Genomic DNA, 18,378 nt, shown 5'->3' with positions numbered 1-18,378 from the left:
AGAATCTTGAGATGGAGGATTATCCTGGATTATCTGGGTGCACCCAGTGGAATCACAAAGGTCCTGTAAAAGGGAAGCTAAGTGTCAGGTTCAGAGAAGGTGAGGTGACAGCAGAAGCATGAGGTTGGGGTGATTCGCAGAAGGGACCATGAGCCAAGGATTGCTGGTGTTCCCTAGAGGCTGGAAGAGGCAGGGAACCAGAATCTCCTCTTCAGCCTCCAGAAGGAGCCAGCCCTCAGGCATATTGATTTAGCCCAGAGAGACTGACTGTGGGATAGTAAATTTCTGTTGTTTGAAATCACAGTTTGTGGTAATTTGTTAGAGCGCAACTGGAAAATCATACAAGTTTTCAGTAGGGTTGCCAAGTGCGTTTCCACTTGCCCATCCGAAATTTCCTAGGCTAACTGCTAGGAACACAGGGATGACACAGCTAGCAATCTTACCCATGAGGAACTACATGGACCTAAATAATTATAGTATTAAACAAGAGAAATCACACAAACATACCACAGACCCAGTACCCCAAGCATTCAGGGGCAAAGGGGAGGATTCCTCCCAGCTTTTAGAAAAGACCTTGAGAAGGGAGTGACCTCTGCGCTGAGGTTTACCAGGGGTGGCATGTGGATGCATGGAGAGAGGGAGGGAGGGCTGCTGGAGGTACAACCAACACGCAGGTGGAAAAGCATGGCCTACATGTGAAAGATTGTGTGTGGGCACTCAATGCTCCTGCACACTTCCAGGAACAATGGTGAATCGGGAAAAGTGTCTTCCAGGAGCTCATGGCAAGAGGGACAACATTAGGAGAGTGTCTCAGAGCAGGATAGCTGTCGCCACCAGGTAGGAGGAGGTGCTCTGAGAGCACAGGGATGGGGCATCCAGCCTGGGCATTCAGGAGGGCTTCCTGGAAGAAGAGACATATAAGCTGAAACCCAAACAATGAGCAGTTGGCCAAGCCAAGCAGGGAAAAGGAATGTTTCAGATGGAAGAAACAAACCAAGCTCGGGCAAGCGGGTTTACAGCTTAAGAGGGAAAATGCTGAAGAAAGATAAAGTATGAGACCAGCATGAGGGATCTGAGGTTTGAGGAGAACGGAGACATTGGGAGGACCACTGATGGTCAAGGGCAGAGCACTCTCTGGGGATGTCAAGGGCCTGGCTGAGGGGGCTGTCCAGTGCGTTGTGTGACTCACTCTAGAAATGCTCAGCAGTCCCCAAACCAGCAGACAGCTGGGCTGTTCCAGAGTTAGGCTTTTGCCAGATGCATGGCCATAGTTCCAGGGTGTTGGGTGCCAGCCAAGCTATAGGGACTGGCTGAACTAAGGAAGAAAACAAATGCAGTGTGACACTGATACAGTGAAAAACAGGGCTGGTGGGTGCACCTAGGTGGTGGAGCAAGAAAATAGGGGCTTGTGGCCACAGAGTGAGAATGCCTGCACAGAACATTCCATCTCCCAGGAGATGACAAGGACCAAGTGTGGCCATTGCCTTGGGTGGCTGGAGTAAAAGGAGGGAGAAGGTCCTTGGTGACGAGACCACCAAGGAATGGAGAGCTGGGGGATGGGCTGTGCCCTGGGTGCCTGAGGGCAGGCAGGGCGCTGGAAGGCCAGAGAGGAGACAGCCGGTGGGCCAGATGCTGAGGCCAGGCGCCATGGAATGGTGGGGAAGGGGGAGAGAGCCAGTCCTCGTGGGACAGCGGCAAAGAGCCAGTGTCATGCCAGGCACGGAAAGGAGGCCAGTGTTCCTGGAGCCAGGTGATGGGGTCTGAGAGACTGGCAGGGGCGGAGCCACCAGGCCCTCACTGGCCATCAGTAAAAACAGTTTGGCCAGGGCGCCTGTGGGATTCCTGTAGTGCAGAGGGTGGTTCAGACGGCCTAGATTTAGGTCAGTGAGCAGGACCCAACCGGCACATGTGTTTAATTTGGACCACTTGGTGTTTAAAAAAGAAAATGTTTTTCAGTTAGTTACCAATACTGAAATTCCACAGAAGAATCCAGATTTGGGGGTTCCTTTGAACATTTGAAAGATCCAGGAACCCTGAGAGGGCATTCTCATTCTGTCGATGGTCATGGAGCATCTCCTTCGTGCCAGGCGCTGCTGCAGGCGCTGAGGACACAGAGAGCCAAGGGGCAGCGTGGGACCTCCAGGAGGCGGCGCCCCACGGCTCCCCCAGGGCACCAGTCCGTCAGCGCTGAGGAGCAGGGTGCCTGCTGACAGCACAGGGCACCCCCTTCATCTGCTGCAGCTCCTCTGAGGGGCCGAGGCTGGAGTCACCTGGCATGCTTGCCTCCAATGCTGACCCAATTTCTGAGCCCCCCAGGCAGGAATCCAGTGAGCTACAGCCTTGTAGTGAACTGGCCAGAAAAGGCAGGAAGAAAGTGCTAGAAAATGGAAATAATGCCCACGCTCTTCTACTCTGAGTGAACTGACCTGATTATGCCCTCTTTCCCTCTCTCTCAGCCCCTGCATTCAAGTTGTGGCTTATAAAAAATCCTTTCTAGAGGTTGCGAAAACAATGCCACATTCTAGACAAGTGCGCTGGCCTGAGAAATTGGAACCTGGTCAGAGACCTGGAGCTCAGCAGTGGATTGTCAACACGGCCTCTGATAAGCCAGACACCTGATTTATGGGGCGCCCTTAACATTTACCAAAGCACCGTGAACAGCCGGCGGGGGGAGAGAGACACTGGGAATCCCCACGGTAAGGACCCCGCTGCCTTCTACTGGGAAGGTCAAGTGTTCATTGCAGAGGGAGAACCTCCTACCTTGGCTAAAAGGATCAGTACTGTGGGAGGAAGCAGTGTGCTGAGTTCCCATGGAGCTAGTTGATGTGCCCTCCTGGGATATTTCACACCTGGGTCTGGGCCCAGGCCTCACCTTGTAGGGCTAACAGCCGGCACAGAGGGGTGAGTCTGCATCAGGGGCTCTGGCTTCCTGCTCCCTGCCTTGAACCCAGCCCAGGCCCTGCCACTATCACAGTGACTCACAGGGTGGTATCCCTGGCACCCAGCCCTCTTCTCCGACCTTACGGCCTAGCGGGCATCCCTGGGTCTGAACAGAGCCCTGCCCCCAAGAGTCTAGCTCACTGCATAACCTCGGGCAAGTGCTAGAAAATGAAAATAATGCCCATGCTCTGGGCATTACAATGCTCCTCTGAGTTAGCCTCCCGGCCGCTCCCAAAACCCCCGGCTCCAGGGCCCTCTTGGATCCCCACTTCCTCTCTGAGATGGGCCAAGCAGAGACCCGGAGTTTCTTCTCCACTCTGCTTGTAGCTTTGGGCTTGACAAGTGAGTCCGTAGCCGCCTACCTCTTTCCTCTGCTGCAGCCGACAGCCCACCCATCACGGGGAGCACTGAGCACTCCCCAACCCCAGCCTGGGGACACTGCCAGGTGTTGCAATGGATGCAGGGAGGCTCTTGTCCTCTGGGAATGAGTCATGGGCTTGAGGAGAAAGTGGGAAGTTTTTTCTCATGAGTTAGAGAAGAGGCTTTAAATATCATCAACGGGATTGTGTATCAAACTGGTGCAATCCGAATCAAATCTGAACAACTTCCTGGCTGTGATATTGTACCATACTTACGCAAGATGTTTGCCACTGAGTCAAGAGTACAGGGATCTCTCTGTGAATCTAACAAAAAGTTTAAAAAAGAAAATATCATCAAGGTCAACCCCTCCATTTCACAGGTAAGGAAACTGAGGCGCAGAGGTGGGCAGAGACTTGCCCGAGGTTATACAGTGAGCTGGACTCTTGGGGCAGGGCTCTGTGCAGACCCAGGGATGCCCACTAGGCCGTAAGGTCGGAGAAGAGGGCTGGGTGCCAGGGATACCACCATGTGAGTTCCTGTGATGGTGGCAGGGCCTGGGCTGGGTTCAAGGCAGGGAGCAGGAAGCCAGATCTACTTTCTAGGAGCTTCAGGAGGCATAAAAGTACCAGAAAGGGTGGTCAGGGCTCAGCAAGTACGAGGTGAAGACACTTCAGGGTTTCAGTTGACAGGCAGCTCAGTGGCTACTGAAATAGCTGCCAGCTCTTGGGCTAAATTAATAGGAGTATAGTATCTAAAATGAGGGAGGTGATATCCCATTTAGCTTGGCACTAGACAGAATACACGAGAAGTACTGTGTCCAGCTCTTGGCTGACTCAGAAGAAAGGAATCAGATTGGTGAAGGGTCTCAAAACCATACCCTCTGTGACACAGTGAGACTCTTGGAGGACTTCCCTGAAAAAGACGACTCGTGGAGAGAGGGGAGCAAGCGTATTTAGTGTGACCCCAGCAGGACCAAAGAGAGAATCCTGAGAAACCGCATTCTGGCTCACTTCGAAGAAGAGCTCCCCCTGCTACTCAGCACTGTCCCGTGATGGCTATGCCATGATAGAATGCTGTCTCGTCACATGCGGCACGAGAGTGCCCCACGATAGAACTGGGATAATGCACACTCCCTGCCACTGGCGGTGCCCCCGCAAAGCCACAGGGTCCCTGGGTAGGACGTTGCAACAAGGCTCCCAGATGCATCTACAGCACACACACCTCCACCCCCCTACCCTGGAGGGGCTTATTGCCCTCAGGGGAGGCACATCAGAAAAGAGACCACTTCTCAGTGAGATGTGTGAGCTTGGGGGTGATAGAGTCTGCCCAGGGGGAGTTCAAGAGGGAGGAGGGTGAGAGACGAGGTGACCGCGTGCAGAGCACCCGCTCCTGTCGTCTCACTCAAGTTCTCAGCCATTGAGACCAAGGGCTGGAATAATCACACCAGGGCTGAGAGGTTGCTGTTCCCTATCATCCGCGAGAGTTGGCAGAGACTCTAAACAAGAGGGTCATGTTCAGACCTTCATCTTAGAGAAATCACTCCACTAGAATATGGCTCACAGAGCATATTGGTTACCTATTGCTGCAGAACAAACTGCCCCATAACTTAATGATTGAAAACCACCACCTTAGCTCACGGGTCTGCAGCGTTCAGTGGGCCAGGTTCAGCTGTGTGTTTCTTCCACAGGTCTTGGCCGGGCTTACGCATGCATCTGTGATCAGCAGCTGGTCACCTGGCAGCTCCACTTCAGGAGGTAGACCTTGGGATGCAACAGATGCAAGGCCAATCTCAGATGGAGTTAAAAACCACCAATGGATTAGGCATAATGGTGGTACGCCAGGACCCAGCTCAAACTGGCCTCTCCAAACTAAGGCAAAACCAGCGTGAGATCTAGATCAGGTGCCTGCTCTTCTACTCTGGCTAGCCCCCTGGCCTGTAAAGTGGCTCCCTAGAAAATGTTTCCTGGGGACACCTTGTCTCTTGAATGATGGCTTTGCCCAGTGTCGGTGGAGGTGGTGGGAGGGGCGGGGAATCCTTCCCACTCTTCCGCGAGAGGCACAGCTGCTGCTCAGTGACAGCTCTGGTTGTCCCGTGTTCTAGGAAATGAGGGATTGGACTTCTCCCACTGCTGAGGCTAAGGGTGGCCTTCTCACCCCTTTGGCCAGTGTGAGGGGACTTGAGTGTCACTTCTAGGTAGAAGCATTTAAGGGCACAGTCCTCCACGCTCTCTTTCCTCTGCTGTATCGAACTCTGAAGGCATGTCTCATGATGGTGGTGTCTTTAAGATGTGGGGATCCCATCAGCCTGGAGCCCTGAGTGACTAGAAGGGCAGAGCCCCCTATAAACCTGCATTAAGCATGCAGTGTGGATGAGAAATGAACCTTGGTTGGCTTAGGTCACAGAAAGTGGAGGATGTTTGTTACAGCAGCGGAACCCAGGCCATCCTGACTGATAAACCAGCTTCCAGTGAGGAGGGATTGCTGCCTATGCTCTGGGGCTCCTGCCCACCCCTTACTCCTCTCTATGGAAGAAAAGAGCGCTGACCGGCCAGTTTCAAAACAAGAAACTGGTAGAGCTGACTACCTTCCGCCTTCTCTCTCTTTGGAAAGACTCGGTGGACTCTGATCTTCCCTTGGCCGTGAATAAGCTTGGTGATAGAGGCTCTGCCCCAGTGGGAAAAAGCGTCAGTATTGCCTGGGCCTGCATGGGTTAGCTGGCCTGACTCTGGGGTTCAGAACTGAGAAGCCCATTGTTGCCACACGCCTACGTGACATCATCCAACGGAACGTTTCCCAGCAGCTCCCATCTGCTGACTCCTGTCCGCTTCACTTAGGTCCAAACTCATGCAGGAAAATAAGGATTTTCCTAATCTATTTTGCCTAATCCTTTCTCTAAGCGACTCAAATTCCAAACATCTGTCACTCCTGAGACAAAAATGTGGAAGCTCAACGGTGAAATGCAAATCTGACTCCTGAGAATTTTCACAAAAGCCTTAGTAACATCATAAGTTTTTATTTGGGGTTTCTTGGCCTGATGGACATTTGGAGATACACAGTTCTCTGTGGTGGGGGAGTCCTGGGCCTGGTGTGATGTGCAGCAGCCTCTCAGGCCTCAACCGCCAATGCCAGAAGCAACCACTCTCCCCCAAAGTGACAACCAAACCGTCCAGAGATATTACCAAATGTTCTCTGGGAGCAAAATCCCCACCCCCCATTTGAGCTGACCTGATCCAGTTGTTGTCAACAATGACCTCAAGGAAAGCCTGGTGGTCTGGGGAGACTTCCTGGAGGTGGTGGGATGTCACTCTGGAAGGACTGAACTGAACAAAGGCACGGGGAGCAGCCACGGCAGTGGGAAAGCATGAGCACGGGGAGGCTTGGAGGCAGGCACACCCAGAGATGGCAGCAGGGCAGGCGGACCAACGGATGTCAGCCGGGATGATCAAAGAGCTGAACATGTAACATCACTCACGACCGTCCCTGGCATCCTTGCTCATACAATGAATGTCTGCTGGCATCATCACAGCAGCCTCTCCTCAAGACCAAACGGTGACGTCAGTTTATAGCAATTCTCCATTGTTGATTCTGGCATCACCTCCTGGTGTTTAACCAAAAATATCTCCAGCAAGGCCTGGTGGCTTCTCTCAATGGTGTTTTCCCTTCCGTCAACCTTGTGATGTCGGGTGGGGGGCAGGGCGAGAGTGGGAGCAGGTGAGTAAAAGAAGGAAGAATGAGATTCAGTCATAATGAACGAAAGATCAACAAGTTAAGTAAAGACGGGATCCAGCAGGGCCCGGTCGAGGGTGAAGCCATCCAGGCGAGATGGGTCAGAGCCGCCCTTATGCACAATGTGGATGTGTTACCACGGGTGTTTCTGCATTCATTTGGATTCTTTTAAACACACTGCATCAATTATCACTCACCTTGATGGCTGCTGTGCCCCTGCTCCGTGTGCCTCGCCCTCACCCTAGTCGCAGCCCTGAGTGGCAAGATTAGCGGGCTGGGGGTTGCATTTCCGGCAGAGGAATGAAAATCTAGCAGAGAAGCTTAAACAAGCTTCTGTTTCAGACTCACCTTTAGATAACCCCGCAGGAAATACAATAACAAAAGATCTTTATCTCAATCTAAAGCAGACTTGTTATCTCAAGCCCCCCAATTCCCTTATCAACTTGTTGTGAAAACTCCCCCGGGGGCTACTGTCACAAGCCTGGTATGTTACCGCCTCGTCCAGTATTTACAGGGAGAAATTAATAGCGAAATAAAATGATATTTTTATTTTTAATTCAAGCCGTCTCCTCGACTACGGGGCAGCTGCCACAGACAAGCCTTGTTAAAGAGTTGAGAGTCGGGATTGTTCCAAAGCCTTCCCACGGTGCGTGGGGTCAGAATTTGCCCAGCCGGGCTCAGCGGGGGCGTTTGCCAAACCAAAGTGCCGCTCAGGAAGGGACCGGGCGCCCTCTGCTGGCTCCGCCGGGGGATTTCTCTTTCCCCAGGAACAATCCTGCACAAATTTTCAAAGCCCTTCCTGTCTGTTCGAAGGCACGACAAAACATGAATAATAGGTAAAGGCAATGATTTCTCTTGAACAGCACTGTTTAAAGATTTCTTTCAAAGAATGTTTTTTAATGATTAACTGTGTTGGTGGGTATGTCAGTAGGTACAACTTTTACAAGAGGACAATTAGTGATAGCCACCCAAATTTTCAATGGGTGTCATTTATCAGTGACCCAGTGTCCTGTTGTAGTAATTATCCAAAGGGAAGTCACAGAGAAACTGAGGTGCAGCCCAGGTAAGTGACTTGCTCAAGGTGAATGTTCAGGGTGGAGAGTGGCTACAACTCTAGCCCAGCAAATGGGACGTAAAGGTTTTGAAGACAGCTTCCCAGATGACATCAGGTCTGGAAGACTGAGGGTCTTGCAGAAAATAATATGTCCTGAAAGGGGAAAGAGGTAAAATTTTATCCTTAAATGGCCTTAGAAGTGGTTATTACAAAAGAAAGTTCTTATTTCTGATTCTGGAGCCGTGACCCTGATTTCAAAGCAGCATAGTTTTTCATTGGGGGAGGGAGTTGTGCTTACCTTTCACCAAATGTTGAATGTATCTTGGAGTTAAAGCCTAAGGTCTCCATTGCTCTAAAAATAATTGGGCCCCATCTGGGGTGACAAATGCTCACGTGAGGGTTGTGGTAGCCAAGTTAATCCTTTGCCCTGAACAGTCATGTTACCTCAGGGGAATCTAAATTTAAGAGCATATTTTGCCCTCTGCTGACAGCCTTGGAAATTCTTGCTGTTAAGGATGCTGTGGTGTCTGTTTTCCTCAGCTAACACCAAACTCAAAAGACCCCCTTCAGCACCCTCCTTGAGTTTTACTTCCAAATGATACCTAAGATGTACCCTTCAAGTCAAATTTGTCCATCACCAGGCAGTTCTGAGCATCACACTGAAAAGGGAGTTGGCTTCCCTAGCAACCCCAAGGCTGGCCCAGACCTATGTGTAATGCCGGCCAAGCAGATGGCCAAAGGGCTGTAAGAGAGGACAACCAATGGTGTCTTCCAAGGCAGGAATTCCAATTCTAAGACTGCTCTCGGTGGTGTCTGCCCCCTTGCTCAGCTGTCTGAAATGCCCCTCCATTTCTCAGGAGCAAAACAAATCGATTTCCCGGTAGAAGAAAAAATGGCTGGGAAGATTAGCTGTGTCCAGGGTGTCTCCTATCAGAGTCTGAGGTCTTCCCACTGGGATCTGAGCTCCCACGAGCAGGGAACATATCTTTCACTGTAGCTGGCTCACTGCACATACGGGCTCAGGAAACCGGAGCAATAGTATCTAATGCTTACTATGTGTCAGACACTGTTCCAAGCACCTTGCATATGTTAACTCATGTAATCCTCACAACCCTATCATTTTCTCTGTTTTATAGAAGAAACTGAAGCATAGGAAGTTAAGCACCTTCCCCAAAGTCACACAGGTAACTAGCAGAGCCTAGGTTCAGCCCCAGGCAGCCTAACTCCAAAATTTATGTTCTTAGCCACTATACCGGTGGCTCCAAGTTGTCTGAACAGTAGAATCACCTGGGGAGCTTCAAAAATATACCCGAGGAGGTTTAATTGGTCTTGAGCCTGGCCTGGGTTTTGGAATTTTTGAAAGATGCTCCAGTGATTCCAAAATGCAGACGAGCCTTGAGGACCACCACATTATACTCTCCCACCTCATTGCCCAGCAAATGTTTGCTGAATTTAGTATTTGCTCCATGTAGAACTACTTTCAGGAATATAAACAATGCCCGGGAGAAAAAAATCCAACTCTGGTGGTGGTAAATCATTTTGGAGAGCAACTAATTGTAGCTCCAGTAGGGGATGCACTAAGAGCAGGGTCTGGAGTCGGGCACGCCTGGACTCCCATCCCAGGTGCTCACCAAAGCCCATTTCCTTCCTTCCTGGGCTCACAGCCAGGCCACCTCCCAAGGCTGCCTGCGGCAGGTGTGACCACGTGCCAGAGTTCTGCCAGCCAGCGTCTCCAGCACAGAGCCGCCCTTCCTCCTCTCCTGGAAGTGGATTCTCAAGTTCCAGGAGAGGCAGAGGGCAAGTGGGAAGTCTGGTTTCCACCTGTTTGAGGAGAACTGCCAGATATTCAGAAGCACCTGCTGGATTCAATGTGGATGAGAAATACCTCTGCTGGCATTTGGGGTTTACCTACCATTTGTGACTAGTGCTCCTGAACTAGGACATAGCATGACTCTGGCTAGGTCACTTACCCTAAGCTTGGTTTGTCATCTGCAGAATGAACATAATGGGACAAATAGAAATGCTCGCTGTCTGCATTTCCTCCAGCCCCTCTCCCTGCTTCTCCCGGGCTCCCTGCCAGAGGCTGAGCCTCAGGTACTGCAGGAAGTGGTTCTGCCCACAGCAGGCTCCAGCCAGGAGTGTAGCAGCCTGGGGGTGGGGACTATTCCTCCGGCCCCTCTGGCTACTTGGCTCTAAGGCCCCAGCTGCCACGAGGCAGCCCCTCTTCTTCAGAGACAGGTTCCACGAATCACTCTCTGTCCCCTCAGGCCTGTGAGGAGGCTTAATGTTGTGAGATAGATGAGATGGAGGAGGAGCATTGTGTTCCTGTTGCCAAGAACAGCCAAAAAAGGGCAGGAAGTCCCCACTGACTCACATGGCCGAAGCCTGGGACAGTCCCAGAGCTGGAGTGCAGGAGGCATGGGGCCCTTTGGACCCAAGGTGCGGGGGGTCGCTCACGCCCTGCCTGCCTTCACTGAGTCAGTTCCTTCCCTACACCCTCCCCGGTAGCCTGTGGCCATCTGCTTCCTGCCAGGACCCTGGCTGATGCTGAATGTGAATGCCACATGTGAGTGGTCACAGAATAAATACCGAGCAAGTGTTTTTATTTTATATGTACATATATTTTTTCCTTCTTATTCACCAGTCTGATGCCTTAATTCTGCACAGGGCCATTGCCAGCCATCATGTACATATGGACCCCACCCTCACAGAGGGCATCAGACAATAAATAGGGCAGTAAATGAATGTGGATTTATAAAACTAGACAAGGGCCACAAAGGTTTGTTTTAAGGAATGTGTGTTGTAATGGAGAATAAATAAATAGAGAGAGAGAGTGGCTGGGCCTGAAAATGGTAGCCTTTAAGCTGAGAAAAGGAGGAACCAGGCAGAACATTCTAGAAAGGAATGTGGGAAGGCACTTAAGACACTGTTCTCACTCCAGACTGCACATTGTTTTTACCAGGGGGGCTTTGAGCCCAGTGATTTGCAACAGGGGGATTTTTCTGCCCAGGAGACATTAGGCCATATCTGAAAACATTTTTGTTTTTTACAGTTGGGAAGGGGTGCTACTTGCAGCTATTGAACAAGGCCAAGGATGCTGCTAAACATTACAATGCACAGGACAGATTCCCACAATAAAGGATTATCAGCTCAAAGATCGCGGAAGTGGAGACACTGACTTAGTCCCATTCCAAGATTTTAACTGGTGTTGGGTGGGCCTGAGCTTTAGCATTTAAAAAGAAAATTCTCCAGGTGGCTCTAACTCCTGCTTAGAGGGATGTGGCTGAACTGAAGGATTAGAGCAGTTGGTACCCAGCTGGGACACAGAGGAGGGGCTGGAGATGCAGGTGAAGGGGTGAACAAGCAAGCTGATCCTTATCTTACCTCAGGCTCAAGTCTTCTGGGAGCCGTTCACCTCTGTCTTCTGGCAGAACTCCTTTCTTAGCTTCCATGTATATACTTACCTTGCCCTCATGGAGAGTAGAGTTTTCAGTAAGACTTTACAAGTTCCCCTTAAATGATGTCCTAGAGTGAGCATGGGATTTGGGTGTCAAGTCACGTGACCTTAAGCAAGTTTCCTGACCTCTCTGAACCTCAGTCTCCTCCTCTGGAAACCGGAAACTACCTGCCTCCCAGAGGGGCCATGAGGCTGTGTAGATAACATGTGACAATAGCGGGCACACAACGAACATCTCACAAGTTTCCCTTCCTTCTCTTTCACAAGAGCCATGTGTGGTTTTTGCCTCATTGCTCAAGTGGATGTTGGTGACATCTGTCACATCAAAACTTCTTTTGAAGTATTGCTTTTTAAAAATAAGTATTTCTTTTAAGTATTCCTCTTATAGAATATTCCTCACATAGATTTATCAAGTATTTATCCAGGCCCCTAAGACCAAAACTACAAGATGTACTGGCCACAAGTCTACACATGGGCATAACTAATATAGTGATTAATATCCAAAAGGGGGGAATAGCAGATTTTAACATTACATGCCCCATGTATTTCAGAACAAGATTTGCTATCAGAAGTACCAAGGTCATCAGAACACCATTTCCCAATAGCAGGATCTGACGCGGACCTTCTCCCCACCCCAAAAAGTGTTTTATATGGGCTTTAGGAACAGTTCTTGGTGAAAGACAAAATACGATTTCACGCAAACTCCAAAGAGTAAATATTTTAATTTTTTTCAAGATATTCTTAATTTCATATTTTAAATAGCCACACTAACAAGTTACATTTTCATAAAAATATTCAGACATCATTAGTATTCTTGAAGTATTCACAGCCATAATCACCTTAATAGGAAAATTAGCAATGACAGTCAATGTATGCAATACTGTGGTGAGATAAATTCAATGTCTAAAATAAGTCAGGCTGGATTACCAAAAGAAATGAACTTCTGCCCCTACCAAATTTCTCAGTAAAAAAGCAAAATAGTCCTGTGTCACCAGCAAGTTATACAATGTAAGACAAATTCAACTAGAAATTGGAAGCTGCCATTTTATATATATGAAATACATGTGAAACAGCAAAGTAAACATGTTTTAAAGGAGGGGCTGCTATTTCAACTACCCCACACAGTAGAGATGTTATTGAGTCAGCTATTCACAATCCTTTGATATACAACATAGCACTCTGGTACTTACTATAAAGCAGCATGCTCAAAATCGAGGTGCTGACAGTTATAGGAGGTGAAAATAGATCTCTAACACCCTATACTTTTTAAATTGCTGACATTTCAAAATATGAGTTTTGGGAACTCAAATTCCTCATCCCTAAACAAGCCTATCACGGTGGTGTGTTAGAACGCCTTTTCTGTCTCTGATTTACAGACACTGTGATGAAAGGCAAATGCGATTAACTGGCTGACTGGCAACTACACATCTAAAGTCTATTAACGGGAGCAGTGTGGCTAGCATGGTCCTGAAAATATTGAGGTAAAAATAAATTGGCATTAAAGGACTCAATTATTCTCATATGAAAAGACTGACTATATCTTCCAGTAAACAGGAATAAAATTTCTTGGTAATGGAAAAAAAAAATCTTTTTCTCCCCCTTATCTATACACCATACAAATAACCTTCCCTCTAACCTATGACTCAAATTAATATTTGACTTACTCTGTTTGAATAAGCATGTCCAGTTGATGCATTTACAGATAACAAAAGAATACCACCCTGTGTTTGCATAGACCTTACTTTGAAGCAGCTTAAAGGACTTTCTGGACATTCCCTCTGATGTCTAGGTAGGTCAAGAAGATGGGAGGGGAGACAGGGAATAAAATTCCTCAACATAGAACACTAGCTCTGCCATATACCTGGTAATTCTGACGAATTATATCCAATGCAGGTAAAAGAAAAGTGAAGCAGTTAAATGATTTCTCTTAAGTCGCACAACTTTTTGCACATACACAATTTAATGTCAAGACAAGTGTTAATCCTGAAGCCATTTAGTGCAAGTGTGGATTTCTCACTTAAAATCGCTCACATTCAACTCTGCCTGCAGTCTCTCCTCTGCTAAGCGTACACACCGTGCGAAGAACCTGAACCGAATGACACTCCAGAGGCACCACCTGGGGACGAGTGGGCCGTGCCAGAGCAGACAACGCTGTTTGGGCTGTTTTGAAACTGAACAAAGGCAGCAAACCTACAGAACAGTTTTTAAAGGAGATGGTTAAAAAGCAATTCCCTTAAAAGCTAGAAATATCTTGATGGCATTTAAAAGTGACAGCAGGGGGCAGGAAACACTGGTTTTTAATTTTTGCCATTTTGCTACTTGGTTAAGACTTTTTTCTTAAACTGAGTTTACATTACAAAAATATATGCATGTGAGTGGGAATCCAAAATGGACCCAAATTTTATTAATGTCAAAATCTAATGCGATGATGTCTAGAAGAAACATGGTCTTACATCTATCCTAAAAGCAAATGTTGAGTGGACGTCTGCCTGTAAATTATAGCAATCTGGGAACAGACAGGAAGGGAAAACGGGGAGTCCAAATCGGTCCCCATTCAAGAGAAGATATCGCCTCCACCTCCACTGCCTTTACAATGGAAGGTGGTCTTAATGTGCTCTGAACACTGTGGGGTTCTGAGATTCTCTGAAGGATCCTGATCAGGCTGGCTTACCTGGACTCCTTGGGGAGATGCCTACACAGCCCCCTCCATGTAGAAGGGCCACATCAAAGTCACCCATGCAGGCACTGTGACCATTCAGAAACACATCACTCTACTGAGCCGAGATCTAAAGGCACCCCTGGCCACTCTGTGTGTGATGTGACCAGAATGCTCTCATTCAACAACGCCACCAGCCAGAAGTGCCACAGGTCCAGGGCACTCTACTGAGCATTACAACCCACACCATTGTTCACACACTCATACACGTCGCCTAATCATCTGAAATCTCTGTTGGGCTTTGCCATAAGAAATGCCTTCATTTATAGAGAGGGGCACTAAGGCTTAGAGAAATTCAGTGTCTTGACCAAGCCATCTGCTTGGTAAGTCGTAGATCTTGCAACCCAAGGATCCTCCCCAACCCTCTTTCTACTGTGTCACTGTGACATAAAAGTTTGAAAAGACACCTAAAAACAGAAAACAAAACTGAGGACACTTAACGAAGAAGTGTTTAAATATAGATAGGTCCTCTACATAAACATCTCAAGATCATCTTGGTTAAACTGACAATGAATAGAACTTTGACCAAGAAACTTTCAGAGACACAGGTTTCTGTTCCCAAACCTTGTTTCACTAGCAGGTAGAGGACAGAGAAAGAACCACGGAGATTACATTACAGAGATAAAGGCTGAAAGAGAACTGATAAATCTGATTTGTCAAAAGACAGATCCATTTGCAACTCAAGAGCACAAAGAAGAGAATGATAATTTCTCCCTATATCTAAATAAACTTAAATAATCATTATAACTATGGAAAATATATTTAAAAATGAGAGATTTTATATTTTTAAGTTTGATCAAGTGGTACTCAGTTTGACGAATCATCACAGATAACAGGCATTGTTATGTCCCACTGTAAGGGAAAAATGGACACACTGGGGACAGTGTGCAGGGCAGTGGGATGCGCCCCAGGCAGGCAGAGCCTTCGGGATGATCGCCAGGCATGCCTAGCGTTTACTCTGGACCATGTTCTCCATGGACTCCGTTTAACTAGCACAGACTAACAAGTGATTCCGTGATGCTTAAACAGGTGGTTGCCCTGGGCATTCCGTTTTTAAGTTTTGCAGCAGTAAAAAGAAACAAAATTAAAATTAAATTAAATGCTATTTAACACAATTTTTATGATTTTAAATATTAGGATTTTTTATTTACATTGCTTCTTGTTTAGAAAATTTAGAGAATGAAATAGGTCCAACATCCTTTTCCAGACCCCAAACTGAAATGTAGTTCTGACATCCAATTTCACCTCAAATGCATTCCCCCAACTTTAGAAAATGAGAACTCATATCATGCGACTTTAAATAGCACATGAACACCAAGTCCTGCATTTCCTTTCTGCCAGATTAATATGAAGTCAGAGATGGGGGTCCTGAGAACAATTTCCTCTACCCCCACTCCTAGGTAATGATCTACTTGATATTAACCAAAATCAGTTTGAGAAAGTGTTCCCAATTGGCTCAGATAAACCACAGTACTGCATCTATGAATATGCCCTAAGAAAAGCAAAATATTCATGGAAGCATAGAACAATTTTACCTTAAATAAGAAGACTTTATTTGTTCCTGACAGGTTATCAAAATGTACATTGTTAACCAAGTAAAAATGGTACTTCGAAATAGCTGACTAGGCTATATTTGGAGGATTTTTGGTTAATTTTAAAACAGAAAAAAAAAGTTCCAATCTCCCTTTCCACACATACCTAACAAGCCTGCAGTACACCTGCTTAAAACTGAACATATAAACAATTACATGGGCCCCAGCTCATGATAGAATGCACACTTTCATTTACACTTAAGATAAATGGGGCTGTTCCATTTGGGAGTTACCTTCCTTTGCCAAAAACTTTCACTCTTACTCCACTCGGTATTTTGTGTAACTCTGTAAATTACATAAAGAATATAGCACATGACTTGTATTAATCTAAAACACAGACACACACACACACGATAAAGTGCAACACAACAGAACACATCTGCGACATTCACGCTCTCAACTCCCACAGACAGACTTTCTGAGGAAATGAAAATAATGTTCTCGAGTGGATGAATTCTAAATCCAAGAGAATAGGTTATTTACTCCTCAGTGATATTTATGTTGAAAATCCCATTTGCTTTGCTTTCCCTGTGGCTTCTGTCTCTCATTCTCAATGAACATTTCGAAGCTGTGATTCTTTTTTAAGCCTTGAGAAAACATCAACTCTTGGAGCAATGTAAGTAGTGCTTCCAACGTACTCCAATGGTTTTGAGCACTCTGCGCTGTGAAAGGTTTCCAATGTACCTGGTCTGTAACAAGAATTACACCACTTCAGTAAGCGCAAGCATTCCACTAACCTGGCAGCAGATGCTTTAGGGACTTTTGACACTAGCTACCAAATGCTTCTATAGGCAAGTACCAAACTAGCCCTAAAACACCACGAGTTTTTGATTGTATGTTGTTTTGACATTAAATTATTTAACTAAGAAATGCTTTTGTTCCTGAGATGAGCACAATAAAATTAAATGAGTTCCCTCTGACCCTGACAGCAACACTCGGCTCCTCATTTCCATCGTCATTATCTTCATAAAGAAGCATGTCTTAGGTATCAGTCTTCCCCATGGCGCCACTTCTGGGATTCGTCTTGCCGAACGTCTGGTCTGATTTGGTTTCTCATGCCACCTAACACATTTGATGTTGCTTCTGTGGCGACGATCAGAGGTCTCACCACCGCTGGAGGTATCTGGCGCAGGACTTCGCCCACAGCCCCTGTGACCCCTCTGCTCTCATGCTCTCGAGCTGCCGTTTCATAAATGGTCTGGGCTGTGTCTGTAATTCCCTGAAAGTGGACAGCAGAGAGAAGGGGGTAAATTACTGCTCAGAAAGCTCTCTAAATTACCATTAATACAAACTTTTAGTAGAGTTCATCAACAATGTAAATAGGCAAAAAACAAACCAACCTGTGCTTTTGAGATAACCCATGGGTTGATTTTTATGACAAAATTATAAGGGAAACTAAGAAGCAATTATGATGATATAGTATTTTGTTGTGACACTCATGCGTGGGAAATGTAACTGAACTACAATTTCACTAGGGAAATTTACAGAAATATTTAATGACCAAGAGCAGCTTTTCTGGCAGTATTAATCTAGTTAAATCAAACTTAGCAAACAAAGCTTCTGGAATAAATACAGTCACTAAAGGAATACGGTAATAGTTCCTCTGATTCAACTGTAACAAGAAAAACTAATTCTACTATGCTCCAGAAAATTATTTGTCTTAAATGGCTGTGTACTACCAAACCCACAGCCAACATCATATTTAACAGTGAAAAGCTGAAAGCTTTTCCTCTAAGATCAGGAACGTGACAAGAAGGCCCACTCTCACCACTTTCATTCAGCATAGTACTGGAGGTCCTAGCCACAGCAATCAGATAACACAAAGAAATAAAAGGCGTCCAGATTGGTAAGGAAGAGGTTAAACTGTCACTGTTTGCAGATTACGGGATATTGTACATAAAAAACCCTAAAGAATCCACTCCAAAACTACTACAACTAATATCTGAATTCAGCAAAGTAGCAGGATACAAAATTAATACACAGAAATTTGTTGCATTCCTATACACTAACAATGAACTACAGAAAGAGAAATCAGGAAAACAATTCCATTCACAATTGCATCAAAAAGAATAAAATACCTAGGAATATACCTAACCAAGGAAGTGAAAGACCTATACTCTGAAAACTACAAGACACTCCTAAGAGAAATTAAAGAGGATACTAATAAATGGAAATTCATTCCATGCTCTTCGGCAGGAAGAATTAATATTGTTAAAATGGCCATCCTGCCTAAAGCAATCTACAGATTCAATGCAATCCCTATTAAAATACCAACAGCATTCTTCAACGAACTGGAACAAATAGTTCTAAAATTCATATGGAACCACAGAAGACCCCAAATAGCCAAAGCAATCCAGAGAGGGAAGAAAAAAGCTGGGGGGATTACACTCCCCAACTTCAAGGTCTACTACAAAGCCACAGTAATCAAAACAATTTAGTACTAGCACAAGAACAGACCCATAGACCCATGGAACAGAATAGAGAGCCCAGATATAAACCCACACATATATGGCCAATTAATATATGATAAAGG

The 18,378-nt window shown here is 46.6% G+C and overlaps 2 protein-coding genes across 2 annotated transcripts in view; one reads left to right on the top strand and one right to left on the bottom strand.

Moving 5' to 3' along the window:
• LOC108398692 (B2 bradykinin receptor) overlaps positions 1-5,125 on the top strand; it is a 50,538-nt gene extending 45,413 nt beyond the window's left edge. The window contains exons 4-5 of the transcript XR_005054050.2: positions 2,457-2,696; positions 4,988-5,125. The gene's annotated coding sequence lies outside the window, so the exon portion shown is untranslated. The remainder of the gene's footprint in view (positions 1-2,456; positions 2,697-4,987) is intronic.
• Positions 5,126-12,240: 7,115 nt separating this feature from the next.
• Positions 12,241-18,378, bottom strand: part of ATG2B (autophagy related 2B) — a 77,235-nt gene continuing 71,097 nt past the window's right edge. Inside the window, exon 42 of the mRNA XM_073241889.1 lies at positions 12,241-17,064. Coding sequence (XP_073097990.1) covers positions 16,834-17,064 — 231 coding nt within the window. The 3' untranslated portion in view covers positions 12,241-16,833. The remainder of the gene's footprint in view (positions 17,065-18,378) is intronic.

The sequence above is a fragment of the Manis javanica genome, chromosome 8, assembly GCF_040802235.1.
Source record: "Manis javanica isolate MJ-LG chromosome 8, MJ_LKY, whole genome shotgun sequence".
Lineage (NCBI taxonomy): Eukaryota > Metazoa > Chordata > Mammalia > Pholidota > Manidae > Manis > Manis javanica.
This window is presented reverse-complemented; position numbering and strand designations above follow the sequence as displayed.